The 24780-nt window shown below is 49.3% G+C and overlaps 8 protein-coding genes across 8 annotated transcripts; 4 read left to right on the forward strand and 4 right to left on the reverse strand.

Moving 5' to 3' along the window:
* Nucleotides 1-2314: 2314 nt before the first annotated feature.
* On the forward strand, nt 2315-3793 carry FTJAE_10703 (G coupled receptor like; the record flags this gene model as incomplete). Its single annotated transcript, XM_037343571.1, has 3 exons — nt 2315-2580; nt 2631-2897; nt 2947-3793. 3 exons carry the CDS (start codon nt 2315-2317, stop codon nt 3791-3793), a joined length of 1380 nt encoding a protein of 459 aa, XP_037202226.1.
* A 1884-nt stretch (nt 3794-5677) lies between these two features.
* FTJAE_10704 (ankyrin repeat PH and SEC7 domain protein) lies at nt 5678-8132 on the forward strand (the record flags this gene model as incomplete). The annotated part of the gene is made up of 4 exons (XM_037343572.1): nt 5678-5919; nt 5976-6219; nt 6659-6744; nt 6794-8132. 4 exons carry the CDS (start codon nt 5678-5680, stop codon nt 8130-8132), a joined length of 1911 nt encoding a protein of 636 aa, XP_037202227.1.
* A 492-nt stretch (nt 8133-8624) lies between these two features.
* Nucleotides 8625-10482, reverse strand: FTJAE_10705 (uncharacterized protein; the record flags this gene model as incomplete). The annotated part of the gene is made up of 3 exons (XM_037343573.1): nt 8625-9367; nt 9416-9915; nt 9965-10482. 3 exons carry the CDS (start codon nt 10480-10482, stop codon nt 8625-8627), a joined length of 1761 nt encoding a protein of 586 aa, XP_037202228.1.
* A 2412-nt stretch (nt 10483-12894) lies between these two features.
* FTJAE_10706 (major facilitator superfamily transporter) lies at nt 12895-15177 on the forward strand (the record flags this gene model as incomplete). Its single annotated transcript, XM_037343574.1, has 9 exons — nt 12895-13074; nt 13131-13220; nt 13273-13369; nt 13434-13527; nt 13587-13944; nt 13991-14100; nt 14152-14632; nt 14685-14809; nt 14859-15177. 9 exons carry the CDS (start codon nt 12895-12897, stop codon nt 15175-15177), a joined length of 1854 nt encoding a protein of 617 aa, XP_037202229.1.
* A 472-nt stretch (nt 15178-15649) lies between these two features.
* FTJAE_10707 (ubiquitin carboxyl-terminal hydrolase L5) lies at nt 15650-16734 on the reverse strand (the record flags this gene model as incomplete). The annotated part of the gene is made up of 3 exons (XM_037343575.1): nt 15650-16585; nt 16644-16657; nt 16713-16734. The coding sequence occupies 3 exons, from the start codon at nt 16732-16734 to the stop codon at nt 15650-15652; spliced, it is 972 nt and encodes a 323-aa protein (XP_037202230.1).
* A 989-nt stretch (nt 16735-17723) lies between these two features.
* FTJAE_10708 (uncharacterized protein) lies at nt 17724-20094 on the reverse strand (the record flags this gene model as incomplete). Its single annotated transcript, XM_037343576.1, has 2 exons — nt 17724-19727; nt 19801-20094. The coding sequence occupies 2 exons, from the start codon at nt 20092-20094 to the stop codon at nt 17724-17726; spliced, it is 2298 nt and encodes a 765-aa protein (XP_037202231.1).
* A 969-nt stretch (nt 20095-21063) lies between these two features.
* On the forward strand, nt 21064-22790 carry FTJAE_10709 (phosphatidylserine decarboxylase; the record flags this gene model as incomplete). The annotated part of the gene is made up of 3 exons (XM_037343577.1): nt 21064-21479; nt 21535-21666; nt 21713-22790. 3 exons carry the CDS (start codon nt 21064-21066, stop codon nt 22788-22790), a joined length of 1626 nt encoding a protein of 541 aa, XP_037202232.1.
* A 393-nt stretch (nt 22791-23183) lies between these two features.
* Nucleotides 23184-23801, reverse strand: FTJAE_10710 (nitroreductase family; the record flags this gene model as incomplete). Its single annotated transcript, XM_037343579.1, has 1 exon — nt 23184-23801. The coding sequence occupies one exon, from the start codon at nt 23799-23801 to the stop codon at nt 23184-23186; it is 618 nt and encodes a 205-aa protein (XP_037202233.1).
* Between the last annotated feature and the right edge of the window lie 979 nt (nt 23802-24780).

Here is a 24780-nt window from a genome sequence, read left to right on the forward strand (position 1 = left end):
CCCATCTACCGTTTCCCATATCTCGCTCTCGTCTCTTTTGTCTGTTCTCCCCCAGATGCCAAGCGTCTACAGCAACCGAGTCCCCGTAAGGCCAAGCCAAGTCAAGCCAGTGGACGCAGCAGAACCCCCGCGTGCCAAGTGCAACGTCGACGCTGAAAAGGAGCTGGAGCTCTCACGAGACAGTGAAGAATCTGGGGGAGGGTCTCTGGCGATGGGGATATCAGGATATACAGCGCCAAGACCAAGACAGAAGGAGAGAAGCATTTTAGCACATGCGAACAGACAGTGAATGAATAAGGCAATTGAAACAAAACCCACTGGCAGCGATGATCTTTACTATCAAGTGCCTGGCGGCCATGTGCTCGGAGCATTTCATACATAGAGTTGACTCGACTCGATGTCAGCTGCAAATCCTTTGATAGGAGGCTTTGGTCCATGCCTTGTCCTTCACGCATTAGCCCAGGGTTTCTTTTAGGGGATGTTCAGGGGGGTTCTGCCTGTGCTGTGCCGTGTGTGGTGAGTGAGTGAGCGTGAGCGTCAAGGCAGCTAAAAGAAGGGCCGGCAAAAGGGGCGCCGTTCCTGAAAGTATGACGGCAGATGAGTTGTCGCCTTCTTTTTTCGATCTGGCTTTTATTAATTGGTTCAGAAAAACAGGTCAATGCTCATCTCGAATCCACCTCTGACCAACACAAATGTTGTGTTTTGCACTGATTGAGATGAGATGAGATGAGTTGAATGCAGATTTTGCTCCAGTGAAGTTAGTGGGGTCTCTCCGCAAACTGGACTAAACTCCACAATCCATCTCCACCTGTGAAGATCTTGGGGCTGGACGCCACCCTCTCGTCTCTCTCTTCCATTTCTCTCTCACTCACTTCTGGTCCAACAGATGACGGCCAACCAATTACCAATATCACTCACGACTCTCTAATCTTTGACGTGCGTGGATTTTAATTCCTCATGCCCGGGACATGCAAGCATGGTTCCATTATCATTTCTGGGGGATCTTCAGCAGATGTTGGGATGTTCTCAGTCTAAAAACCACTGCACTATCATCACTTGACTTGATCAAAACAGACGATCTCATTCTCACTCACCTCTTTCTTGTTTCTGTGATACCCTCTCTGTGCAGTCTTGACACAAGATGCTGTGCTATCATACCTCTTTAGGCGAGAACGCCGTGGCTTGAAACTTTGAGCCCTCTCCCATGCTGTTGGCTTCAGGAGGCGTTGGGTAAATGTATGACTTGCTTACGTCCCTCTATCGGCATCGGCAACATGTCCGTTCTTCAAGGGTCTCCATATCTCCTTTGGCTGTCTTTCTTTTGCTGTAGGATCTACTGGTTACCACATCAGCAGCTGTGGAGCCCGCCCGTCTTACAGATTTCTCATCCCCATGCATTCCCCGGGACATGGATAAGACATCGACTTTAGGCTTGTCCGTCTTCAGCTCAAGGGTTACAGGGGATCCTCGTCGAGTTCATCACTCGTCTATTGTACCCTCCCACACCCCATGTCATAAGCATAAGCGCCAATATCACCACCGTCTGTGTCTGTCTTGCTCTGTCCGTGTTCCTCTTTGGGCATACGCATGCCATGCCATGCTTTGCCATGCCCTCGCCTCTCAGTCTCCCCGCGAGCCATATTACACACAGATCTACTCCCTCCCCCCTCCTTTACATGCTACCTAGCAGGTCTTTCCTTTGTGCCGGGTTCTTGGTTAGACTAATTGTCACTTATGTACTTCTTCTTTAACTACTTTTATCTTGCCTTGCCCCCTCGCCCCCCGCCATCATCATCTTGCTCGCCCTCCTCTTGGTTAAGATTGTGTATGCAATAGTGATCTGCATCAGTTTTCTTTAAAACCCCAATCATCCCCCCTTGGTCACTGCATAGTTTCCTCCTTGCTTGCCACGCTTTGGAATTGCACCTTTGTCCTGAATGTGCAATCGTTGGTATTAGTGTTGGTTGTTATTAGACACAACTACCTACCTTAGCCTCGAACGCTTTTGGACTTGACCGTTGCGCATACCAACGCTCCTTCTATACCGAGGACACCCAACCAACCAACCAACCAACCAAGATTGGGCCGACAATAGAGCATTGGACTTTACTTTACTTGCGTCTCCCTCTTTTCATCCAACAACACCTCATCATAAGTATCGAGTACCTAGACGCTGGAAGAATGGTGAACTATCGATAAAACCGACTCTCCATCCCCACCACGGCTCGACGACGAGAACCACCAATTGCCTGGTGATCACCACCAAGACCCAAGTTAACTGCCGTCCATTCTCTCGAGTCTCGGTACTTCCATCATGTCTTCCGCCGAACATCTCTCAAACTCGCAACTCCGCGCTCTGAGCATCATTGAGCGGACATGCTCTGTCTTCTCATTACTCGGCTCACTCTTCATTATCGCCACATTCTTGTCATCCAAGGCCTTTCATAAACCCATCAACCGATTGGTATTTTATGCTTCTTTTGGCAACATGATGACCAATGTCGGTACATTGATGTCAAGGTCATATATAGGCTCACCAAATTCTGTGGGCTGCCAATTCCAGGCATTCCTCATCCAGATGTACGCTCACTTACACCATACCGAAGCTCCTAGACACTAACTTGCACTAGGTTCATGCCTGCCGATGCCTTCTGGACCCTGTCCATGGCTATCAATGTGTACCTGACATTTTATTTCAAGTTCGATGCTCGAAGATTACGAAAGATGGAGATTCCTTATCTCATCGGATGTTATGGTATTCCTTTCGTCCCCGCCTTCGTATACATCTTCATCAAGAACAAGGAGGGACACCGAATGTATGGTAATGCCACATTGTGGTGCTGGGTGAGCATGGAATGGGATATCTGGCGTATCATCACCTTTTACGGACCTGTCTGGTAAGTAATTGTTCCTGTTCGACTTTGGAGTGGGCGCTGACCATCACAGGGTTGTCATTGCCATTACCTTTTTTATCTACATCCGTGCTGGTAGCACCATCTATCGCAAGCGACAGGAGCTTGATGATTTTAGCTCCACCGATCGAGATCTGACTTATGGAGCTGGAGATCATCTGGGAACTATTAAGACCACAGAGGTTTCAGTCACCACAGAGGTCGTTACTCCGAATGCGATTCATCTTCAGCCCATGGGAGGCCGCCGAGCACCCGACCCTAGTGATCCCAGCTCTAACGCATACTCGGTCCATATCTCAGCGCAGCCTAGCTCCGGGGACGTTGGGGATGAAGTTCATCCTATTGAACGACAACAAACACGGGCGAGTGTTCAAGTTCCTGCACAGCAGCAGCAGCGATCAGGAGGCAATCCTGCTCGAAGGAGGAATCGAGAACTCAGCAATGCAGCATGGCAATATACAAAGTGTGCCCTGCTGTTCTTCACAGCCATCTTGATCACATGGGTCCCATCAAGCGCCAACCGTGTGTACTCAGTATTCCACACCAAAAACTCATCTGTACCGCTTGAGTTTATGAGTGCTTTTGTGCTTCCTCTTCAGGGCTTTTGGAATGCCCTCATCTACATGGTTACATCCTGGAGTGCTTGCAAGAACTTGGCTACCGACCTACGTATGGGTCGAAGGCCGGATGTGACAGAACTCGTTGGCGGAATGGCACCAGAGGTCGGGGCCAATAACGCAAGAACAATGACCAGCCACCATCGACACAACCTCGGTCAGTTCCGGCGATCGAATAAGTTCGAAACGGAAAGCATGACTGAACTGGCCAACGAGAGCCGGCCGACTTCAGACGATGAGCGGAGAGACAACGTGCGTGTATAACAGTTCTAAGGGTCTGATTGGAAACGATGCTGCAGATACCCTTTTTCTTTTGTTACTATATATGATGAAGACACGACTTTGATGGTCAAGGCGTGCTCTAGACAGCTAGGGGGAGTTTGTTGGGAGACATTTGTTGGTTTCACCAGCGTCGAAAGATGGAGGATAATGGATACCCCAGTATTGTTACAAATAGTATTTAAATGCTGATCAAAGTCTGAGAGCCATCTACGTGCTTTTACCACAGTTCGAATGTTTCTCCTTTGCCATCTTGTGATACAGCACTGTGTTTCAAAAACTAATATCTGCCACGCGAATATGAATCAACCTTATTTTAAGCTTGATAATCAGTTACTCAACACACGTGGCTGGAGTGTGACTCCCTCATGTCAAGAGCGGAACACGAGGTAGGGGAGAGCTAGTTTAGCACCTGCAAGGACAGGATGGCTTGATATCCATGTCTCGACGATGCATTCCCGGTCGTCCGGAGGAAGCACTGACAGGTTTTACCCCGGAATGCACTCACGCAATCAGATTGACAGATGATGCGGAATCTGGGGTTAGAAAGGACGATGGCGTCAAGGATGTGACATGGGGGCTTGAGTTAAGGTCCCTTTGATATCGACAGTGGCTTGCCAAGGGTGTCCTCGGGGAGAGAGAAAGCTCTTGACAGTACTCCGTAAATTAAGAAGCTATTAGAAACTGTTCCAAAGGTCCTAAAGGGCACCCTGAGCTTACCGAAGTCATTTGATCACTTAGAAAAGAGACATCAGGTTTTCCTGCCTCCCCCAAGGGTGGGCTTGTCGTCTCGACTTATTAGCCGTACTTTTGTTCTGTGATATACGTAGGTAGATCATTGGTGGGGACATCGTATGATCTTGAAAGGTCAGGGATTGTGAAAAATGCGGGGGAAAGCGGGATGCATTTGTATTTTGCGCCTTGGTTGGATATGGGCTTTTTGTGGTTTGCGGAGAAGATGAAGCCATCTACAGACTCGCCTGATGTGGCTTTCCAGGATCCAATTGAGTTCCCGACACTTCCAGGATACTTTCAATACATTGCGAAGAAAGTTCAAATGTCATGTGATAATTTAGCCTTCTTCATTAATTTGTTGCTCAGAGTGTTTTGAAAACACCAGTGATATTCAGGCATTAGCCACCGTCAGTTTTTCTATCAAGGCGTGATATTGAAATTATGTTCGTACTCAGCTATAAAAGGAATCGGAGTCGTGGAATGAATTAAAGAGATATATGTCCGATTTGCCTTATAAGAAGGTGCAAAACTGCCCATTCAATCTCGTCTCTCCATGCATCAGATCAAGCTGCGTTACTGTGTCTGAGGCTTGGGAATTGTTACACAAGATGTCGGCTCCCAGCATCTCACCAAGTAAATCCCATTGTTTTTTGTCTTGGTATGCCTTGGCTATGTTCGCTCGTCGAGGCTGTGAATATGTACATCTGATTGGTGGTTGGTTGGTGGTTCGCCCAACCAAGTAGGCATTCTCAGAGCCTGATTTTCGATTGCCTTTTTCCCTAGCTGAGATTACCTTGATTCTTCCATGCCGACTTCTTCTTTTTCTCTGTGAAGATCACGGACCCGAGTCTAGACAAGCTATCTTTGCGAACAAACACAATTTACCACTTACGATGGAGGTCCTCGGTGCCGTAGCCAGCTCCATCGCTGTTGTGCAGGCGTTGGCAGCTGGGAAGCATGCCATCTCTATTTTCGAGAGATTCCGGATATTCAAAAAGACTTTGACTATCTGATGAAGGAGGTTGGCCCCTAACTTGCTGACAACCTTTCCTGTGGTCTGGACTAACATCCGGTTCTTAGTTGGAGATGATCAAATCTATGGCCCAAGCTGTCTCGAGAATGGCTCCCGCCGAAATGGAACAAGGACTCATCAACACTGCCGCTCGAAACCTTAATGGGATCACCGCAGAACTCGAAGCGTTATTACGGATATGTTCTCGCGAGAGTGGTCCAGAGGGGAACAAGATGAGCAAGACAAAGAAGATAAAATGGCTTGTAGAGAAAAGCGACATCAAGAAGCTCCAACAGAGAATGAATCAAGCTAAGGAAACTCTTCACTTTGCTCTGAACTCGTCACGCGTGTCCTGCGATATTCGGTGAGTTTGTTACATATAGAACCTAACTATGGCCTCCGATATTGACAAGTGAACAGATTCCAGGCAGAAATGAGACAGATGATGATAAACATGTATGCGATGCATATAAGCTCTTCAGGTTCTCCGCAACTACCAGAAGTCATAGAGAGTCCAGCACCAGTTCAACAACTTCAGGGTGACGACACACCAGAGTTAGATGCAGTGGCTGTTAACAATAGCCATGGCAGCAATCTAGAACACACGAATGACTCTGTGCAGATAAATTCTATGATACCAAATCAGAGAATAGTATCTGGTTCGGTATGCCGGTGCCGATGTCACTTCTCTGAGAGTCAATACCGAAGCGCTGGTTGGATGCACTCACTCCTTGGGTCCTGGCTTGTGCGTTGTAAGAGCTCATCTAGAAAGGATTGTTCGTATCCAGGATGCTACTGCACGGGGACCACGGCCTTAAGAATGGAGTACCAAGTCCCGAAATGGTTTCTCATCAGAACATTCAAGATTTGTGCGTCTTATAGCAGCCTCTCTGGGTTGACATGCGCCCTGCGCCCCTTTAGATCGATCAAACACAACTCTGTGGTGTGGGCTAACCAAGAAGGCTCAAGCCAAGTAGTTAGGAGGTCAGTGACAGAGTATGGGACTCACCCTCATGACACGGATATTTATGGCATGGGACTCATAGAAGTTGGTCAAAATCCCCAATCACCACGGAGCAGTATGTGTGCACTAACATGAATAGTATGCTCTTGGTCAGCGACTTTACTCCGCTTTAGAGGTTCTTCTAGATGTATGGAAGAACATCCTGACAGAGGTTGGTTTACCCAGGTCAGTCGTCAATCACGTTTTTCATCCAAGCTTATCTGAACAATGATAGACGTGCTGCGATTGCTGCCACCGAATCACTACAATACCATAAACTCGACGACAAACAAACTTATCTTGTTCAAAAAGTCGTTGATCTTTGTCGGGATGTTCCTGAAGTGACAACGACCAAGGTTCACGAGGCGATCTTGCAATGCACGGATCTGCAAGAAGCATTGCAAGAGCAACCTTGGGCTATCAACACGATTGACGACGTTGGAGAATCCCCTCTTCTTCTTGCAACTTATGAAAACCAAGTCAGGTCCATGGAAGTTCTCATTTCAGCTGGAGCCGATGTTAATCAACCAGCGTACAATGGATGGACACCTCTCATGATCGCAGTCGACGCAGAAAACGTCGAGGCTGTAAAGATGCTGCTCATTTCCAAATCTAACGTTAATTTGTGCGAAGAGGAAGGCATGACAGCATTGCATCGCGCCTCGATGAATGCCAACACCGAGGTCATCAGCCTTCTGCTCGCGGCAGGAGTATCTGTAAAGCAGCGAGATACTTTTGGTAACACGCCACTTCATTATCTGGCCGAATCTGAAAACACCAACCATCAAGACATCGAAGCAGCCATTGAGATGTTGCTCATGGCAGGATCTGACCTCGAGGCACGAAACAACCTCGGGAATACCCCTTTCCTTCTATCAGTTTGTCGCGATAAATTGGAAGTAACCAGAGCTTTGGCAAATGCAGGTTGCTCTGTCAATATTTCTAGTCACGATTCTCGAAACGTGCTGCATGTTGCCGCCAGAAACGCTTCACTAAGACTACTTCATTATATCTCTGACTTGGACCTATCCGGCATTGACCCATATCAACAAGACTCATTTGGCGACACACCCTTTGATCATCTCGTCAAGTTCTCTCATATTACTGACGAATGGGACTTGGGAAGAGCTCGTAGGCCTAGCCTCGCTGAGCAACAGGCTTTTGTCGAGCTTTATCAAGGCGTTCGAGATCAAGCCCTACAGAATGATACTCAGAATCTTGAGCGAGTACTTGTTGCGTTGCAAGAGAAGGATATTGCAGTCGCGCGAGAACACCTAGCCTTATTGGTTGACAAAGAGAAACGGCGGGAGCGTGAAAATCTGGTTGCTTGGTATCGAGCTGTCGACAAGCGAATCAACCACGCGGAATGGAAATTGGCAACAGAACATATAGAGGATCATCTACTAGACTTGCAAGAAGAACTCGCAACCCCAGTTTGGGAGACTCCATCAGGATACGGATACCTATGGGAATTTGATGGTGAGGAATCAGTCAGTGAAGAGGGATCTGAAACCTCAGATGATTCTATCCAATCGGCCGAAGATGAGGATGATGCCCAGGCAGCCTGGGAATAAAACTGGTGACACCGTCGGGTATAAAGGTAAATATTCAGACAGCACAGCAGCAGGGTCCATGTCAAAAGTCCATATCAAAATGTTGCAAGATTCGTCGATACGAGGGCAGAAGCAAGCGCGGATTTTGAATTAAGAAACACGGTCAAGGTTATAAGATACTTAGGTAGTTCAGATAAGTGCCATTTAACAGAGGATGCCATGAATTCTACCTTGAAGGGCTCTACCATTCGTCTGATCATACAATTCCCTTACATATACATCTCGTCACAGTTGCTCACTGGCCAACCTCAAAATAAAAACTTGCTTCTATCTCTCTGAACATATCCGACCATATACCTATCCTCGCCCTATAATCCCTTCTTTCCATAGTGTGGCATCTTCCTCTAAAAAGGGCCCTTGCCCCTGATTCTTTTCTTACGAATGAAGCATGAAATGAGGATAACTGCAGTGCAAAAACACAAATCAGCAACGTCTTTCATCTTCCCTGTATCTCTAGTGCTCCAAGTTCTCGAGGTCTTCTACCTCTTCTGGAATGTCCTCTTGACCTTGCTTCACGCCATCTATCATGTGGTATTCCCAAACTGTGCCCAGCTGGAGACATTCGTTGACGCAGCCTTCGTCTTCCCACCACCATTTATCCCCAGTGACGAAACTACCCCAGACTTCCATCCAAAGCAGACGACCGATGATGCTACGGACTTCTGCTTTCACTTCTCTCTCAGAAGGGATTCTGTCTATGAAAGGGTCGCTGTCGTCGGCTTGGCTCCGAATACTGGCTGATACAGCGTAGAACTTTGAGGTTGTGAGAGTGCTTCCTTGACCGCGCAGCCCAGCATCACCCATCCATTCTGGGAACAGTCTGCTTGGGTTCGTGCACTTGAAATGTCGCTCGAGGTTGATCAATAAATGCTCTTGAAGCCATGCTCGCATGCGATGACCGAGTGTACTTGCGCAGGGTAACGGGTCGATGAGAGTGAGTTGCAGGGAACCACCGACTCGAAGGCGGTTGCTGATGTTCTTGAGGACCCCTGGTATCTCGGGTGAAGAGCACACGGCGGGTAAAGAGAGCGAGTATACGATGGTGAATGAGTGCTGGTCAATCGGGAGTGTCGAGGGAGTCATGGACGGGACCAATACCGGGTGAATGTCCGGAAGCTCTTTATTTTGGAAGGACGCTGTTGTCAAAGTGTATACTTCCCTGCTTGAGTGAAGAGCTGCAATATATGTTGCCGTGTCTAATGTTGTTAGCACTACGCGACTATGGTAGTCACAGATTCACTCACTCTCAGACTCGTAGAGAGCCAGTACCCCAAGATTGTCAGACGTATTTGTGACAGCGCAAGCAACACCAGCACTATCCCTCGCCTCAATGTCCAGATAGTGCAGGACAGAAAGCATCCATCGCTTCAGCTCAATGTTCAACTCTCCATGGAGCTTCTCGTCGGTAACGGTCCAGATCTCCTTGATACGCGCAAGAATCATGCTGGGACTCGAAGCCGCCATACCCTTGACTTGATCCTTTACACTCTCAAAGTCTGTGCACGGGTTCACTCGAACCGTCTCTTCTGCATCAACGGTCATCTCGACATCTTCCTGATTCTCAAGCATTCGCGCCTCTTCTGCTTGTCGGTCGATGTACTCCCACTCTTCGGGTGGGCGCCATGAGTCGGGATCGTTGGGTCGGAAGTTGATCACAATGGGAGCTTTCGGTTCCTTGGAGAGACTAGGACTTGGTACGAGACTGTTGGGTGATTCTGGCTGGAGTATCGGAACAGGGAAGTTTCTACAAGAAGGTCAGTGGTGTTCTCCCTCTCTGTGAGTGATCAAGTTACCTATCTCCCATGGAACCAGTCGGCGTTGGAGGGTGATCGCCTTCTAGCTCAGAGCAGCCGTACACCTCTGAACACAGGTCTGAGTTCTCCAAGTCGGATGGTCGAGGCTGCGAGACTTCGTTGCGCTTAACAACGTGTGAAGACGACGCATCAGTGGAAACCGGAGTATTCGCTCTGTGTGCTCGCTCTGCTCCGAGGGAAACATTCGACAAGTTTGCCATAAGTGCCGAGCGATGGTAGCTCCCCGAGTTTGAGCGTGAGGAGTGGTGACTTGGAGTCAAAAGACCCGACGGAGTCTTTTCTTTGCCCTTTGCATTTTTGCCATTTCGGGGTCGAAGAAACCCGAAGCGAGATTCTGTAGAGGATCGAGTGCTTGTGACGGAGATTGAGCGGCTGAGAATTGAGTTCTCTTGTTCCTTTTCCCTCTCCTTGTTTTTCAGTTCGCGCTTTATTTCCTTTTTGGCACGATGCTCGCCGACGAGCTCGCGGTCGGGGTCGACCCAGATGACGTCGAACATTGTGTTTGGTGCTCTATGGTTTTATATTAGTTGTTGCGGTTTATTCTAAGGTGGGTGATTTTTTGTTGTTTATGAGAGAGATCGGAGCAAGTCGTGTGTAGGTCCAGTGAATAAATGTATCTATTCTAGGTGAAAGAATGGGTTACGAAGTAGACTTCGCATAAGCTTCAAGGGGTTCGGAAACAAAAACCAGATGCCTTTATCTTCTATTTCTTGATAGCGAAGGAGGTGGTGTTGTTAGATAAATGTGTGTGTTTTCGGAGGAGTGGGGGTGGAGGCTGCGAGAAGTTGAGGAGTAAAGGTAAACGAAAGGTCGCTGCCTCAGAGAGTCACTAGCCTCTAGTACAAGGTCCAAATAATAGTATTAAGAGTGTGAAAACTGCTGTTAAGTATCAAGTGAAGTATGTGGTTGACAGTTGCTGAGCACCCGCGTGTCAGTGTCAGGTGCACCAAGCGATTGCGAGTGTCAAACGAGAATGTCGGTCCCAGTTCGGAGAAAAAAGAGCCAGTGGTTACAGAAGTAGCAATGACGTGAGAGTTTGTTAAATTACTGTGAGGAGTAATTCTGGGGTCACGAAGGGTCACTTATACGCGTTTGGTAGACAGGACGATGATTAGGTGTGAGATCAAGTGTTGGGATGATCAACTCAAGGTTTACTCATGTCACAGATTCACTGGCCCCCATAAAATAGCTCCAGAAATATTCCTACTGCAGTTAATCAGTGTGGATTTCGGGGCGGATGTGTGACAGCAGAAGTTGAGACGAGTTGATATATGCAGCAAGGTGTCATTGAGGGCCTCACAGCCTGGTAAGAATGTCAGCATCAAGCCATGCGGGCAATGCTAATCGTCCCTGATTAAGAGGATCATATTCTCTGCCTGTATGTGATTGATATACAGGATGTTGACTGGTTTCACAAAAAGACCACATGACTTTCAGCCAGCTCTCTGTGTAAGTGAAAGGGGGCGACTTTCAGTGCATTAGATATCAACCAATGGTCAGTCACATTGTTAGGCATTAACTTAGGATAAAGAACCTACTATACAATATGGTGATAGACATGTCTTTCCTTGTGTTCTTTCTTGTTCGGCTGTGATTATCGAGCGTAAACACATGAGTGACCCCCTTCCGCCGAATAGTTCTCTGCCTGCATCCCACGTCGATAGAACACCAGCAAGAACCAGTCCATTTCGGCTACAGACATACCGGGCATTGTCCTACATCTGTATCAGCCAACCACGCCTTTTGTCACCATTCACACCCGACGCCTTCTCGCTTCGCGAACGTCGGCGAGCTGCATGTGGTGGGACGAACACCTGGTCTGTACGACACTCAACCCGTGTCCTTAGGGGTCGGTACCAGGAACTCAGTGGTGGAAACGGGATCCCCCTGGATCATGATCTCATTGAAGAATACCCTTTTCTGGTGAATTCAGGGGTAGGATATGTGTGGTAGGTGAATCAACTCGGACTGTTGGCCATGTTCAGGTATCCAATGGCTCCTGTCGAGATGGATTTGATCTCGACTGTATCTCAGTTATCAGTTCAGTATAAATATACATCCTCATGAGTCAAACTCCTTTCTTAATCACTGTTCATCCCAGACTTGCCTATAATGAGGCCCGTTTGCCAGCATGTTCACTATCACAACGCCTCAAACGCATCACCTTGACAATAAGCTCGGACGAGGAGCCAAGACCCAAATGCTAGGTCCAGCCCTCGAACCAAGGTAACGAATATTACACAGACGGGCCGTGGAAACAATGCCCTCCCCTTTGACCAAGGCAAACATTCTCAACGCTGTGTACACATAAAAGTACCCAAAACCACCCACAGCCTTATAGATCTTGTTCACTTTTGTTCTTGTTCATTCTGGGCTTATGCTGTGTCTGTCTGTACGTGTGTGTGCATCTTGCGCAACTCGCAACTTGGACTCGAACTTCGAGTCTTGTGATGCATACCCGTTAATTCGGTAACAAGAGTTGACGAGAGAGAACTCATCTTATCGGGTTCGAGGTGTAGATACCGACTGACGTCGAGGTTGTTGGCAGTGCAGTGCGAGACGGCTGCCAGTGTCTGCCGGTTACAGTTCTGCTCTTGTGGTTCGTCCTCTTGACACCAGAAACTAAGAGCCTCTGTTTGATTTTCTCTGATATAATCTAATCTTCTGCTTCTTCAACTTTGCCCCAAGACAGCATCTCTCTTCCTCATTTCTTCTGGTGTCACCTCCTCCTCTTCACAGCGTTTATCGACGCCACCACCAACCTCACTCTGTTCCTCTCTTTCTTGCATTTCTTCTTCACATTATCACACACTTAATCAGTCCCCTTTATTCCTTTTATCTTCCAATTCTCCTCCACTCCATCTTCGCGTTTTCAAAGCAAACACCACAAAACGCACATTGACTTCGAGATGGAAACCTCACCAGGACAGCAAGGCGTCACGCCTCCTCCAAACCAAGAAGATGTCGACATTATTCAACACTTTGGCCGCTCTCGATACTTTGGTCTTCGTGACTTCTTTGATCGTATTGACCACTATGTCACTACTTCGGCCTTTGGGTACTTCTTCACCCTCAGCGGCACTGGACACGTAAGATGCGCTGTTTCTGTCTTTGCTGGGAATTGTCTAAGCTGATGATTTTGTAGCCTCAAGAGATTGCTGGAGCGACCTTCTTTCGAGAAGTTCGCGCTGGCATCACAACCTTTGCGACTATGGCATACATCATCGCCGTCAACGTATGAGTTCTCGATTCTCTTTTGCCGCAGTCAGTTGGCTAACGATAGATAGGCTGCTCTGCTCGCTCAGTCTGGTGGCACTTGTGTATGTGACTTGACGGATAGACATGCTTGTGACAAGATTGATTCTTATGTTGCCTGCAAAGAAGGTGAGTCAAGATGTCTTGACAGACTTCCAACATCATGGGGGGACAGATGCTGACTGTGCAATAGACATTCGACGAGATATCGTCACTGCTACGGCTGCAGTCTCCGGTCTCGCAAGCTTCATGTTCGGCTTCCTTACTAACCTCCCTGTTGCCCTTGCGTAAGTCTCTCGCCTTCTCACACTACCTATGATATGATGCTGATGGTGGTTCCCAATAGCCCCGGTATGGGTCTCAACGCGTACTTCACCTTCCAAGTTGTCGGATACAACGGAAGCGGCCCCATCTCTTACCGTCTCGCACTTACAGCTGTCTTCGTCGAAGGCCTTATCTTCATCTTTCTCGCTCTCACGGGCATGCGCCAGTGGCTCGTTAAGCTTATCCCTTCTACCATCAAAACTGCCACAGGCGTTGGTATCGGCTTCTTCCTTACTGAAATCGGTCTCTCGTACTCTGCCGGTATTGGTGCTATCACCGGCGGTGGAAAGGCTACCCCTCTTGCGCTTGGAGGCTGTCCCCAGGAACTGCTTGATGAGGTGACTGGCATGTGTACAGAAGGACAGATGTCGAGTCCCAAGGTAAGTTGGCTGACCTCTGTCAAGATTCGTGTGCTTATTCAGGTAGTTATGGGTTGCTGTCTTTTGCGGCGGTATTGTCACTGCCTTTCTTATGGCGTTCCGCGTCAAATACGCCCTCATCCTTGGCATTGCCCTCGTTTCTGTTCTGTCATGGCCGTATGTTCTCCCCCTTCATCCTCCAACATCAACTAACATTCTTCCTCACAGTCGCAACACGCCCATCACATACTTTCCACACACTGACGAGGGGGACTCCCGTTTCGGCTTCTTCAGTCAAGTTGTTATGTGGCACCCAATCGAAAGAACTCTTAACCAGCTCGACTGGTCCTTTGGTGGTTCGGCATCTCAATTCGCCCTCGCTCTCTTCACTTTCCTTTATGTCGACATCATCGACGCTACCGCTACTCTCTACTCCATGGTTCGCTTTTGTGGTGTTGTGAACCCTCGCGACGGTGACTTTCCTCGCTCGACTCTTGCATATTGCACTGATGCTTTCTTCATCTCTGTCGGTGCTCTGTTGGGCAGTTCGCCTGTTACCGCTTTCATCGAGAGTGGCGCTGGCATCGCTGAAGGTGGAAGAACTGGGTTGACTGCCATGACCACTGGACTATGCTTCACCGCTGCTGTGTTCTTTGCGCCCATCTTTGCCTCTGTACCACCTTGGGCAACTGGTTGCACTCTGATTCTGGTAGCTTGTATTCTTTCTTTAGATCTCGGATCACAGCTAACAAGATGTGTAGGTCGGCTGCATGATGATCCGACAAATCACACAAATCAACTGGCGATATATTGGCGACGTCCTGCCCTCTTTCGTCGTCATGACATTCATCCCTTTCAGTTACAGTGTGGCCTATGGTCTCATCGCGTAAGTGCCCCATCTCTTCCTTTATATGCCTACTAATGTAAGCCCTTAGTGGTGTTTTCGTCTACGCAGTCCTCAATGGCCTTGTCGGCCTTGTTGTCTGGGTTACACGTGGCTATGTTGAGCCTCGCGAGTACGATCTCAAGGAGTACTGGACCTGGAAGGGTTCAGGCCGCGCTCCCTGGTTCATTCGCGCCATTCGCCACGGTCGAAACACTGGCCAGGAGAATGATGAAGACCAGCCAGGTGATTCTGGTCATGCCATGAGAGATCTTGACTACGACAATCGTCGTGAGAACAGCAGCTCCAGAACTGCTTCCAGCGGCAAAGACGATCAGCCTATGTCGCCCAATGAACGATGGGAGCGTTGACTGCACGACGATCAGCCTTGACACATGACACTTTCTATTCTCTGTATCGATCAATTTCTGAGAGCTGGTGCCTCATTTTGGAATTGTGGGACAATGTTTGCTTCTGGATGATGACAGTGGAAAAGGTCAGTATCGCCCTCAAGGCATTATATAGGAGCCTGCGCAGCCTGGTATTGTCGATACCAGAGAAAAGGGGATGGAGGGGAACTACCAATAAGGGGGCAAGATACTGAAATGTCAAATGTGATGTAGTAACGTATATAAGCAATTATGAGCCATGAACATCACTACGCTGCAAACGACAAGGTGACTGTGCAGTGATACAACAGGAGATTTCGCTCTCTCTCTATATGTCGTCTATCAAGAAGCACCAGCTCTTAGTATTGTAGACCTGGTATCATGGAGCGTCTGCCTAAGTGTTCAGTCATAGAACCTGGTATATCTATCTCCACCATGACATTCATTAAGCATTTCAAGCTCCCATATCAACATCGCCATCGCCGTCACCACCTCCAGCTCGACCCCTCATGGCCTGCTCTGCATTCTTCCTCCGTTCTAGGCTTTCCTTCACCCACTTCTCACAGGCAGCGTCACCACCCTCGGCGATCTTACTGCGCACAACGCCCTTCATCACTTCACCCGCAAAGCCCACAAAGTTATGTCTTCGCAGAGCATTCTCAAACATCCAATCTCGTCGCTTGCGCTCTTCTCTTGCCAACAGCTCCTCATCCCCAAAGTCGCGCGCACGCTGTCGTAGATCTCGGCACATGGCAAGGAGGTTGAATCTAATCTCGGTGGTATCATATCGTGCAATGCGACGTTGGAGAACATCGACTACCTTGGTGGGGAAGTCCTCAGAGCTACAAGCACCGTGAGAGATGGGCGCCGGTTGCAGACCATCAAGCTCGTAGAGTGTACCGTTGATAGGTGTGTAAGCGATAAAATGGAAAGCATCCTCCGCCTCGGCGCCCGTCTTGTCTGTCTCGTCGGCAAAAGGGCTGCTGCGAGCAAAGCTGTTGTGTACCTCACGGATGAGGTCAGAGTTGCTCAGCGCCTCACCACGGAACTCGGGCGGCAACACCATGGTGAACTCTCTGAAGTCGCCGAGCTTCTCGCCTATTTCAACATCGTTTGTCTTGTTGAGCAGTACACTCAAAAGAGCTTGTGTGGCGCATGCATTCTGAATCGTCTGGGCAGCGAAGAAGATGTTCTCGGATGCGGCATTGTCGAACGAGCCGTCGCGGGGTCCTTCGGGTGTCGCATATGGCTGATCAGTCGGGTACTTAAAGAGGAAGATTACACCGTAGATGGGCTGTAAGGATAGAAGCTCAGATGGGTCGAGGGTAAGGAGTTCTTCGAATTGAACGTCTTTGACGCCAAGATTCTCGATGAGAGAGGTAAAGACACCCTGACAGCCTCGAATTAGCTCTCCAATCTCAACGATTCGCAGAAGAATTTAATCATACCGCATCCGACTCAACTATAGAATTAAGTCAGTATATCAGTCAAGACCATGCACGCCGCAGGAGACTAACTGGTATTCCATCCGCCACTCATTGTTGCGACAAGTCCGGGGTCTCCTACTAGCAACTCTAGCTAGAACTAGAGGTTATGAGTAGGGTAACTGAAGGAACAAGAATGAACGCAGTCCCTCAACGTGTATGCAGTTCGATTGATAGAGTGTGGACGTTTCTCGGATGTATTAAGTTGTTCTAGGGAGAGAATAAAAAGTAAGAACTTCAACGGCAAACAACTGAGCTTGGAGCCACACGACACTGATATCATCTGTTGCTGATAAGATAAGAAAAGCCAAAGGCAGCAACAAGCTACGACATCATTCAAGGTACACTCCAGGACCTTGATCCAAAATGACAAAAAGCCTTAGGTAACTTAGCATAAGATTAGGATACCTTTTTGCTGACTTTATTTCAAAACGTTATATAAAGCTCTGATGTTTTCTTGCTCCCCAAGGACTACCTATCCCTAGCAGTCCTTCCTCAGGTATTGGAATGCAGAATTCCCTCTATAAAGAAAGGGTTATACAATTTTGACACGACATAATCTCCAATTCTTTGCCTTGAATAAGCTTGAAATCAATGTCTCTCAAACTTGTGCCACACTTGCAAGACCAGTTGTCGACATATGATTAACTACTAATAACTTGAGAGCCTTCCCTCTTTTTCATACCTGTAGGTAGCTACACTCAAATTCCACATCAAATCTATGGACAGTGCATCCTTCTGATCTTCAGTATCAGCAACAAACACTCTTCGATAACTATCAAATCATCGATGCCAAATAGCAAAAAGGCCTGGGCTCGACTTTATTCTGCGGTAAATATCTTCGCTCATTGAGGAAATGCAAGAAATAAAAACAAAACTGGACTAAGCCAGGTTCCATATGAAAAGAAAACACCACCAACTCCAATATTTTCCACCTCGTTCCAATGCTTGTCATATAGCGTTGGTCTAAACTTTTCCACTCATCCCACATCTCGCTTGAGCACATTTCAACCATCAATTAAATTATCATCGTAAGGATTCACGCTACAATTCAATAAGCTGTTCCCTGGCTGGCTCGTTTCGCTGGTTATCATCCTGAACTCCTTGCTCCGCCTGTACTTCCATATTGTGCTCTGTGCCAGTGCTGGTGGTCGCCTCTTCACCAAGATTCTCGCCTTGGTCCTGGTTCTCATGGCTCTCTTCATTTTGAGCTGCCGCTGCTGCCGCCGCAGCTTCGGCCTCTCTCTCCTCGGCTTCTCGACGCTCTCTCTCCGCTCGTGCAGCTGCTTCCAGATTGGCTATATGCCTTTCTGCAACACCCGGTGCGATGCTGGCCAGAAACAAGAGACCGGCTCTCTCCACGCGTCTGACTTGTGATAACAGCCAACTCTCAGGACCTTGGTGCTGAGCTACAAGTCGACGTGCCATCTCAGTAGGATCTGGGTTTTGTCGAGGCTGCTGATTCTGCTGGTCTTCTCCAGCGATAGCTTGGCGACGTCTGGGCTCAGCGGGAATCAGATTTTCTAGGTGTCGTCCCAAAGGCTGCCAAACATGATCTGGAACGCCATTGAATATCCCAGTGCTAAGCAAAAAGATGAGCACCGCAATCACGATGATGGTGAACCATCTGGACCAGCTTGCGTTGGGGGAAGTGAAGAACCAAACAAACAGAACCAGCCGGAAGAGTAGCCAGATTTGCGGCCAGAGCTGCATAAGGAGAGGTGGAAGCGCCGCCATAGGTGGGTTTCCCCGGTGCATCAGGGGAGCCATAATCGCCGCAGGGTCCGGTTCTTGCGCCTGGTTTTGGCCTTGAACTTGAGCCGGGTATGCGGGTTGCTGCTGCGGCGCAGGGTGCTGAGCTTGCTGCTGGAAAGGCTGAGGGGGTTGTAGGTTCAGAGGTCGTCCTTGTGCCTGGAGCTGAGGTATCGGCTGCGGCGCGATCTGGGATCGAGGATGGTGATGGTGGTGATGATGAGGATGGTGGTGGTGGTGGTGGTGTCTCGCTCGCAGCTGACTCTGGGCATCCAGAGCGGCACTACTAAGAGCAGCGGCTTGTCGAAGGTGAGGTAGACTCGTCTGAGTTCGCAACCGAGGGGTGATATATGCTTCAGAACTAGTATTGTTTAAAAGCAAGGCTCTGGGCCCCTCGGGCGACGAGAGAATATATACCTCGGGTCCTTGCCTGGTCTGTGAATTTCCAGGCGCTACAGTGGTGCTGAGTCGATTAAGAGACGAATCAGGGGTTCCACGACCACTGCCGGTCATGGGCTGGGACATGGGCCACATAGGCGCCGTCAGTCCATGTTGAGGTCGGTTGTGAAGAGATGTGCTCGAAGCGCTTCGTTGCATTGCGCTGGCCATGGCCGACGTAGCTTGGTTGATATCAGCGTTTCGAAAAAGATTCTGTACATCAGCGGGAGACATTGAGCCACTAGCACCACCATTACCCTGTTGTCCGGGTACCATAGTCCGAATCACAGTCTCGAACTGATAGGTGCTCCCGTTTGGTCCAACGTGCTCACGGTAAACAGTATGGCCTGGCGCTGGGCTTGCTCGGCCACTATTGTTTCCACCAGTATTTCCAGGGTTATTGGGGTCACCAACGCCGCGCATCCCCATTTGAGCTCTCGTTCGTTGGTTCTGGTTGAGAGCTCTAGCCATGGCCTCTCGTTGGATGCTGTTCAACCACTGTGTCATGTTCTGATGTTGGTGTTGAAAGGCGGCCGCTTGCTCGGGAGTGTGCGAAGGCGAAGGGGATGGCATGCGTGGTTGAGGGAACGGGTTGGAAGTCGGAGGCATCGAGTTTCGCCACGCTGGAGGCATCTGGTATCCAAAAGCTTGACCGGGGGCTTGCTGAGGTTGAGGGCGTGGCGGATGCGTTGGTGGTGCAGAAGCGGTTGGACTCGGACCTGGCGCAGGCGCAGGTGCAGGTGCAGGTACAGGAGCGGCGAGGGACGGTGGCGCAGAGGGCGCATTGGGAGTTGAAGATGTGCTATCGGACATGTCGCGAAGGACAAGATGAATCGTTTGCTGCTCGGAAGTGCGAACCTGTAGTTATGACAAGTCGTCGGGTTAGCTTGTTGCAACTCTTTGGACAGATCACCATTCAGGAGTCACGTACCGCATCAGCGCCAAAGATGTCAACTAGTGTATCCGCTTCGCGGACGAGTGCGTGTCCCCTATGGATCAATCGTTGATGGTCGTCGGCGGGCCGCAAAGGAAGAGTCTGGCGAATTTTATCCTTGAGCTGTTTGATCGTAGTATTTGCAGCAATGTTGGGGAAGAGTAATGGTCGATTCACACCAACAGACGGTGACACAACCTGCAGGTTGACAGTCTGCTCGTCGGCCGTCGCAGTAGAGGCGGCGGAAGGCCCATCGTCCTGAGGACGAGTAGCAGAAGGCATGGAAGCCATGATGATCAAGCTGATAGCATACCACCCCCAGGTAGGCAGGCGAGCTGAGGGAGGATGAAGTGGCCCGAAGTATCAGGATCAAGGAATGGCGACGAAGAAGAAAGGACAGGTAGGGTCGTCGTCGATGAAGTTATAATTCAGGAACATATGTCGGTAATCGACAGCAGGGTTTCGCCGCTTCCTAATCGTGGCTGTCGATCTACGAGAGCTCGCGTGTTGAGAGAAAGCACCGACTCGTTAACTGACGTCGGTTGTGTCGTCTTACTAACACTAAAAGGGTCGCATGTCCAAGGGAGTCTGGCGACAGATGATACAGAAAGGGATGACAAAATGCGACGGCTGCAAGCAGCACAAAGATGTGCTCAAATAGATTGCAGTGATTCGTTGTGTAAATAGGATTTGGTGAAATGAGGGAACAGAAGGTTTTGATAGTTGATGGTTGATTACTATGTGACAATCAAGACATGGAAGACAATGGCAACCTACGACAATGGTTAGGGTGGCCTTTTGCCCTTGGGTTGGGGCCATATTCAGGTAAGCTCAGGCACACGCTCACCTTAGCCTGCGACAATGGGGAACGGCCAGGGGAGTGACAGCCCGCTGTTGCGGTGTCGGTCTGTTGAGATCAGGTCGTTACAGCGCTAGTGTTGATTGGCCAGTGTCCTAAAACCCCCTGTTTAGTTAGCCCCTTCGAGATCAATGGATGGATCATCATCGTTCGGCGGTCGGCGTCTTTTGCTTCCGAGAGCTTGTCTAAGAAGCTGTGTGTGTCTTGGCTGTGTGCGGCTAACAAGCTCGAGCAGCCGCAATCCATCGTCATCGCTGGTTTTGACGTCAGCATCCATCGAAAATAAGGGTCCAGTCCTCTTTGAGAGGCTTCAGCTACCTCTCTTCTACCCAAAGACTCTACGCAATTGTACAAAAGGCAAGGAGGCAGCGTTCAATCGCTGTCAATCTCTACTGTCCGCTATGGCTCCAACCCTTGGTTTTGGGCCTGGCTCCTCCAAGCTCGGTAGTCACATGCTCCGCAACTCATTCTACACCAACGGCCGTTGGACGAATTGTTACTCGCCATCTGCCTCGCGACACATGTTTCTGGCCTCTACAAGATCGCGATGCCTATCACGGCCTTCGGTCTCTTCAATTCGAACCTTCGCCTCCAATTCGGGCAAGAGACCAAGATTTTCCCAGCGCCTCGGCGAGGCCATGCGAAACTCCAAAATTCAATGGTACCGGATCCCTGTCGGTCTAGGTATTGGTTTCCTCGGCCTCGTCCAGTTTTATAAGGTCTCTTCCCGTGAGAAGGAGAGACTCGAGAATGAAGATGGACAGGAGGGTTCTAGGGCACCCAAGAAGCGTGCCAGAATCCGACCTGATGGTCCTTGGTATGTTGCTTATTTATGCCCCTATTCCCATCAATGCTAACTCAATCAATCCCAGGCAGGTCCAGGTCATGTCAACTCTACCCCTAAAGGCTATCTCTAGACTTTGGGGTCGATTCAACGAACTTACTATTCCTTACTATCTTCGAGTTCCCGGTTTCAAGCTTTATTCTTGGATTTTCGGTGTCAAGTTTGTACCCTCAACTCAACGCTCGAAATCCCTTTGCTAACGATAGCAGCCTCGACGAAGTCGCCGAACCCGATCTCCACGTCTATCCCAACCTCGCATCCTTCTTCTACCGTACGCTCAAGCCCGGTGCTCGGCCACTTAATCAGGATCCCCATACGCTCATCTGCCCTTCCGATGGAAAAGTACTTCAGTTCGGCCAGATTCAAGGCAACGACATTGAGCAAGTGAAGGGTATGACTTACACTATCGATGCTCTTCTTGGAAAGAATACTCCTGCTCCAAGCATCTCTGGTGCCTCCGGTACTTCAACTCCCGCAACAAGCCAAGGTGACGTCTCAGAGGAGGAGTCGCTCGTTAAGCAACACGAGGAGTTTGCTCAAGTCAATGGCATTTCATACACTCTTCCCGATCTTCTCACCGGCACTGGAAAACAGGCTCCTTCGGCAAAGGACGAGTCTATGCCCGCGTCTCCTGGTACAGTTTCTGAGGTTCGTGCCGAACTCGCTCTCGGTGAGCGACCTTGGTACGATCTCATATCTCCCGACAATACCACATCGCTTTACTATGCAGTTATCTACTTGGCTCCTGGCGACTACCACCGCTTTCACTCTCCCACGAACTGGGTTGTTAACCGCCGACGCCACTTTGCAGGAGAACTATATAGCGTATCCCCATATCTTCAGCGAACCCTCCCGGGTCTTTTCACACTCAACGAGCGCGTGGTTCTTTTGGGCCGTTGGCGCTGGGGCTTCTTCAGCTATGTCCCAGTTGGTGCCACCAACGTCGGTTCCATTGTGATCAACTTTGACAAGGAACTCCGAACCAATAGTCTGTTGACTGACACGGCAGCAGACCGTGCAGCGGAGGAAGCTGCCCGTAGGGGTGAAGTGTATCATGGATTTTCTGAAGCGACATACGAAGCAGCCAGCCCTGTTCTGCGGGGTCATGCGCTCCGACGCGGTGAAGAAATGGGCGGTTTCCAGTTGGGTAGCACCATCGTACTCGTTTTCGAGGCACCCTCAAGCAAAACAGATGAGAACAACAGACATGTCGGTTGGGATTGGGCTGTACAGAAGGGACAGAAGGTGAAAATGGGGCAAGCACTGGGACGGGTCATTGAGTGAGGTACAGCATGGCTATGCAGAGCCAAGAAGCGAGTTAAGCGTTTGGATAATTACAGATATATATAATTGTATACTACTATACATGATGTCACGTTTTATGAAGAATATTTCAAAATTCACTTTCGTATATTGGCTACAAAGAAAGAAATACCATTAGAACATGGCATGATTTGGGTTGGCATGTGGTGCATGCGCAGATAGTCAACATGGATGTTCAAGTGTCGGTCAGAGGAGAAGGGCATCGTCAATGCAAACGCTTATATTGGGATTGATAATTTTGTCTATTGAAGGAAAGCAAGAGCTCGGGGCTCCATGTTTCAATTGCAACTCGCTAAAAATGCAGGTTTCTATGCCAATTCTAGTTGACGTTTCTCATGCTTTCGTAAAGGTATTTTAAGCGCCAAAGACCTTGACACGCTCCTCGAGAGGAGCATAGTCCTTGGGGGCAGCCTCAGCGGTCTTGGCACCGAAGACAAGCTGGGCGTTGAGAGTCCAGGTAGAGGGAATCTTCCAGGTCTCAGCAACCTTCTCATCAATCAGGGGGTTGTAGTGCTGGAGGTTGGCACCGAGACCCTCAGCCTCGAGAGCGGTCCAGAGGAGGTACTGCTGGATGCCAGCGGACTGAACGGCCCAGGGAGGGAAGCGGTCAGCGTAGATGGCGAACTTGGTCTGCATGGCCTCGACAGCGGCGTTGTCGACATAGAAGAGGACAGTTCCGGCGGCGGCCTTGAAGCCTGAGATGCGCTTAGAGGTGCCCTCCCATGTCTCGGCGGGGACGATAGCCTTGAGGGTATCGGTAGTGATGTCCCAGAGCTTGTCGTGCTCAGCGCCGTAGAGGACGACGACACGGTTGGACTGGGAGTTGAAGGATGAGGGGGTCTCGAGAGTGGTTTGGTTGACGATCTCGGTGATGCGCTGGGTGGAGATGGGGAGGTTCTTGGAGAGAGTGTAGATGGAGCGGCGGTTCTTGGCCAGCTCGATGAGGGCGTTGGCGGAGAGTTTAGCGGCCATTGTGAATAGTTTGTAGGTGTTTGTAGGTGTCAGTGTTAGTGGTGTAAGTGATATGAGCTGAGAGACTGATGATGATCTGGAAGGACAGACAACACGGGGAATCAACTAGAGTATATATAACAAAACCCTCAACTACTGTATCAAAGTAACGGCCCCGCCATATCGACCCCTCCTCCCCATTGTCCCGTTCGTAAAGAGCAGAAACACATCAGACCCTGCCAACTTTTCGCAATCGCCAAGCTCCACTGACTAATGCGACTAATGCAGCGCCGGGATGGCATCAGTGAAGGGTTCTGTGCCTGTCTAGGTAATCAGTTTGTCAGCTACCGGCTAATAATTTCTGCTCGCGCGCGCTAGACTTGGGATATCTTTCCGAACGATTCCATCCGGATATACATATAGTAAAAGAGGTTAGCGTCTGTCTGGAGTTACCCTAAAGCAATGAAGCCACGATTGAATTGGGCTTCGTTTCTTGGATAACGAATGGAGATAATCATTCAGCTGATTGCCAAAATAGTATCACTGCGAGTAGTAGTTTCTTCTGTTATCTCCTGTATTTGAAGCGATAGTTGCTTTGAATTCTCTACGAAGTACCTAGACTACTCTTCGCATGGTGGAGCTTGGAGAAACTCGGATATATTAATCGGAACGAGACTTTACAATTCCGCTGACAAACGTAACCAGCCATCCAGATGCACTGAGCAGCCCTGGCAGCTTGATAATTCCGTGTAAGCAAAGCATCAGCTAGTTAGATACTGGGTATTCAGCTGCGTATCCTCTGAAACGTTCCCTCGGGCACTCGTAAAACATGCTTCGAGCAAGTCAGTCACTGACTGATTCTGTTCCAAAATTGTCTCATCTGATTAATCGCGAGACTCGAGTACGGAGTACACTCGGAGACTTCCTAACTCTTGACCGCCTGGTGATTTGCAATACGCGCGCGCGCGAGAGACCGATAATGCACCCGGGCGCATGGCTT

This window comes from Fusarium tjaetaba, assembly GCF_013396195.1.
Source record: "Fusarium tjaetaba strain NRRL 66243 chromosome Unknown NRRL66243_c0000252, whole genome shotgun sequence".
Classification (NCBI taxonomy): Eukaryota; Fungi; Ascomycota; class Sordariomycetes; order Hypocreales; family Nectriaceae; genus Fusarium; species Fusarium tjaetaba.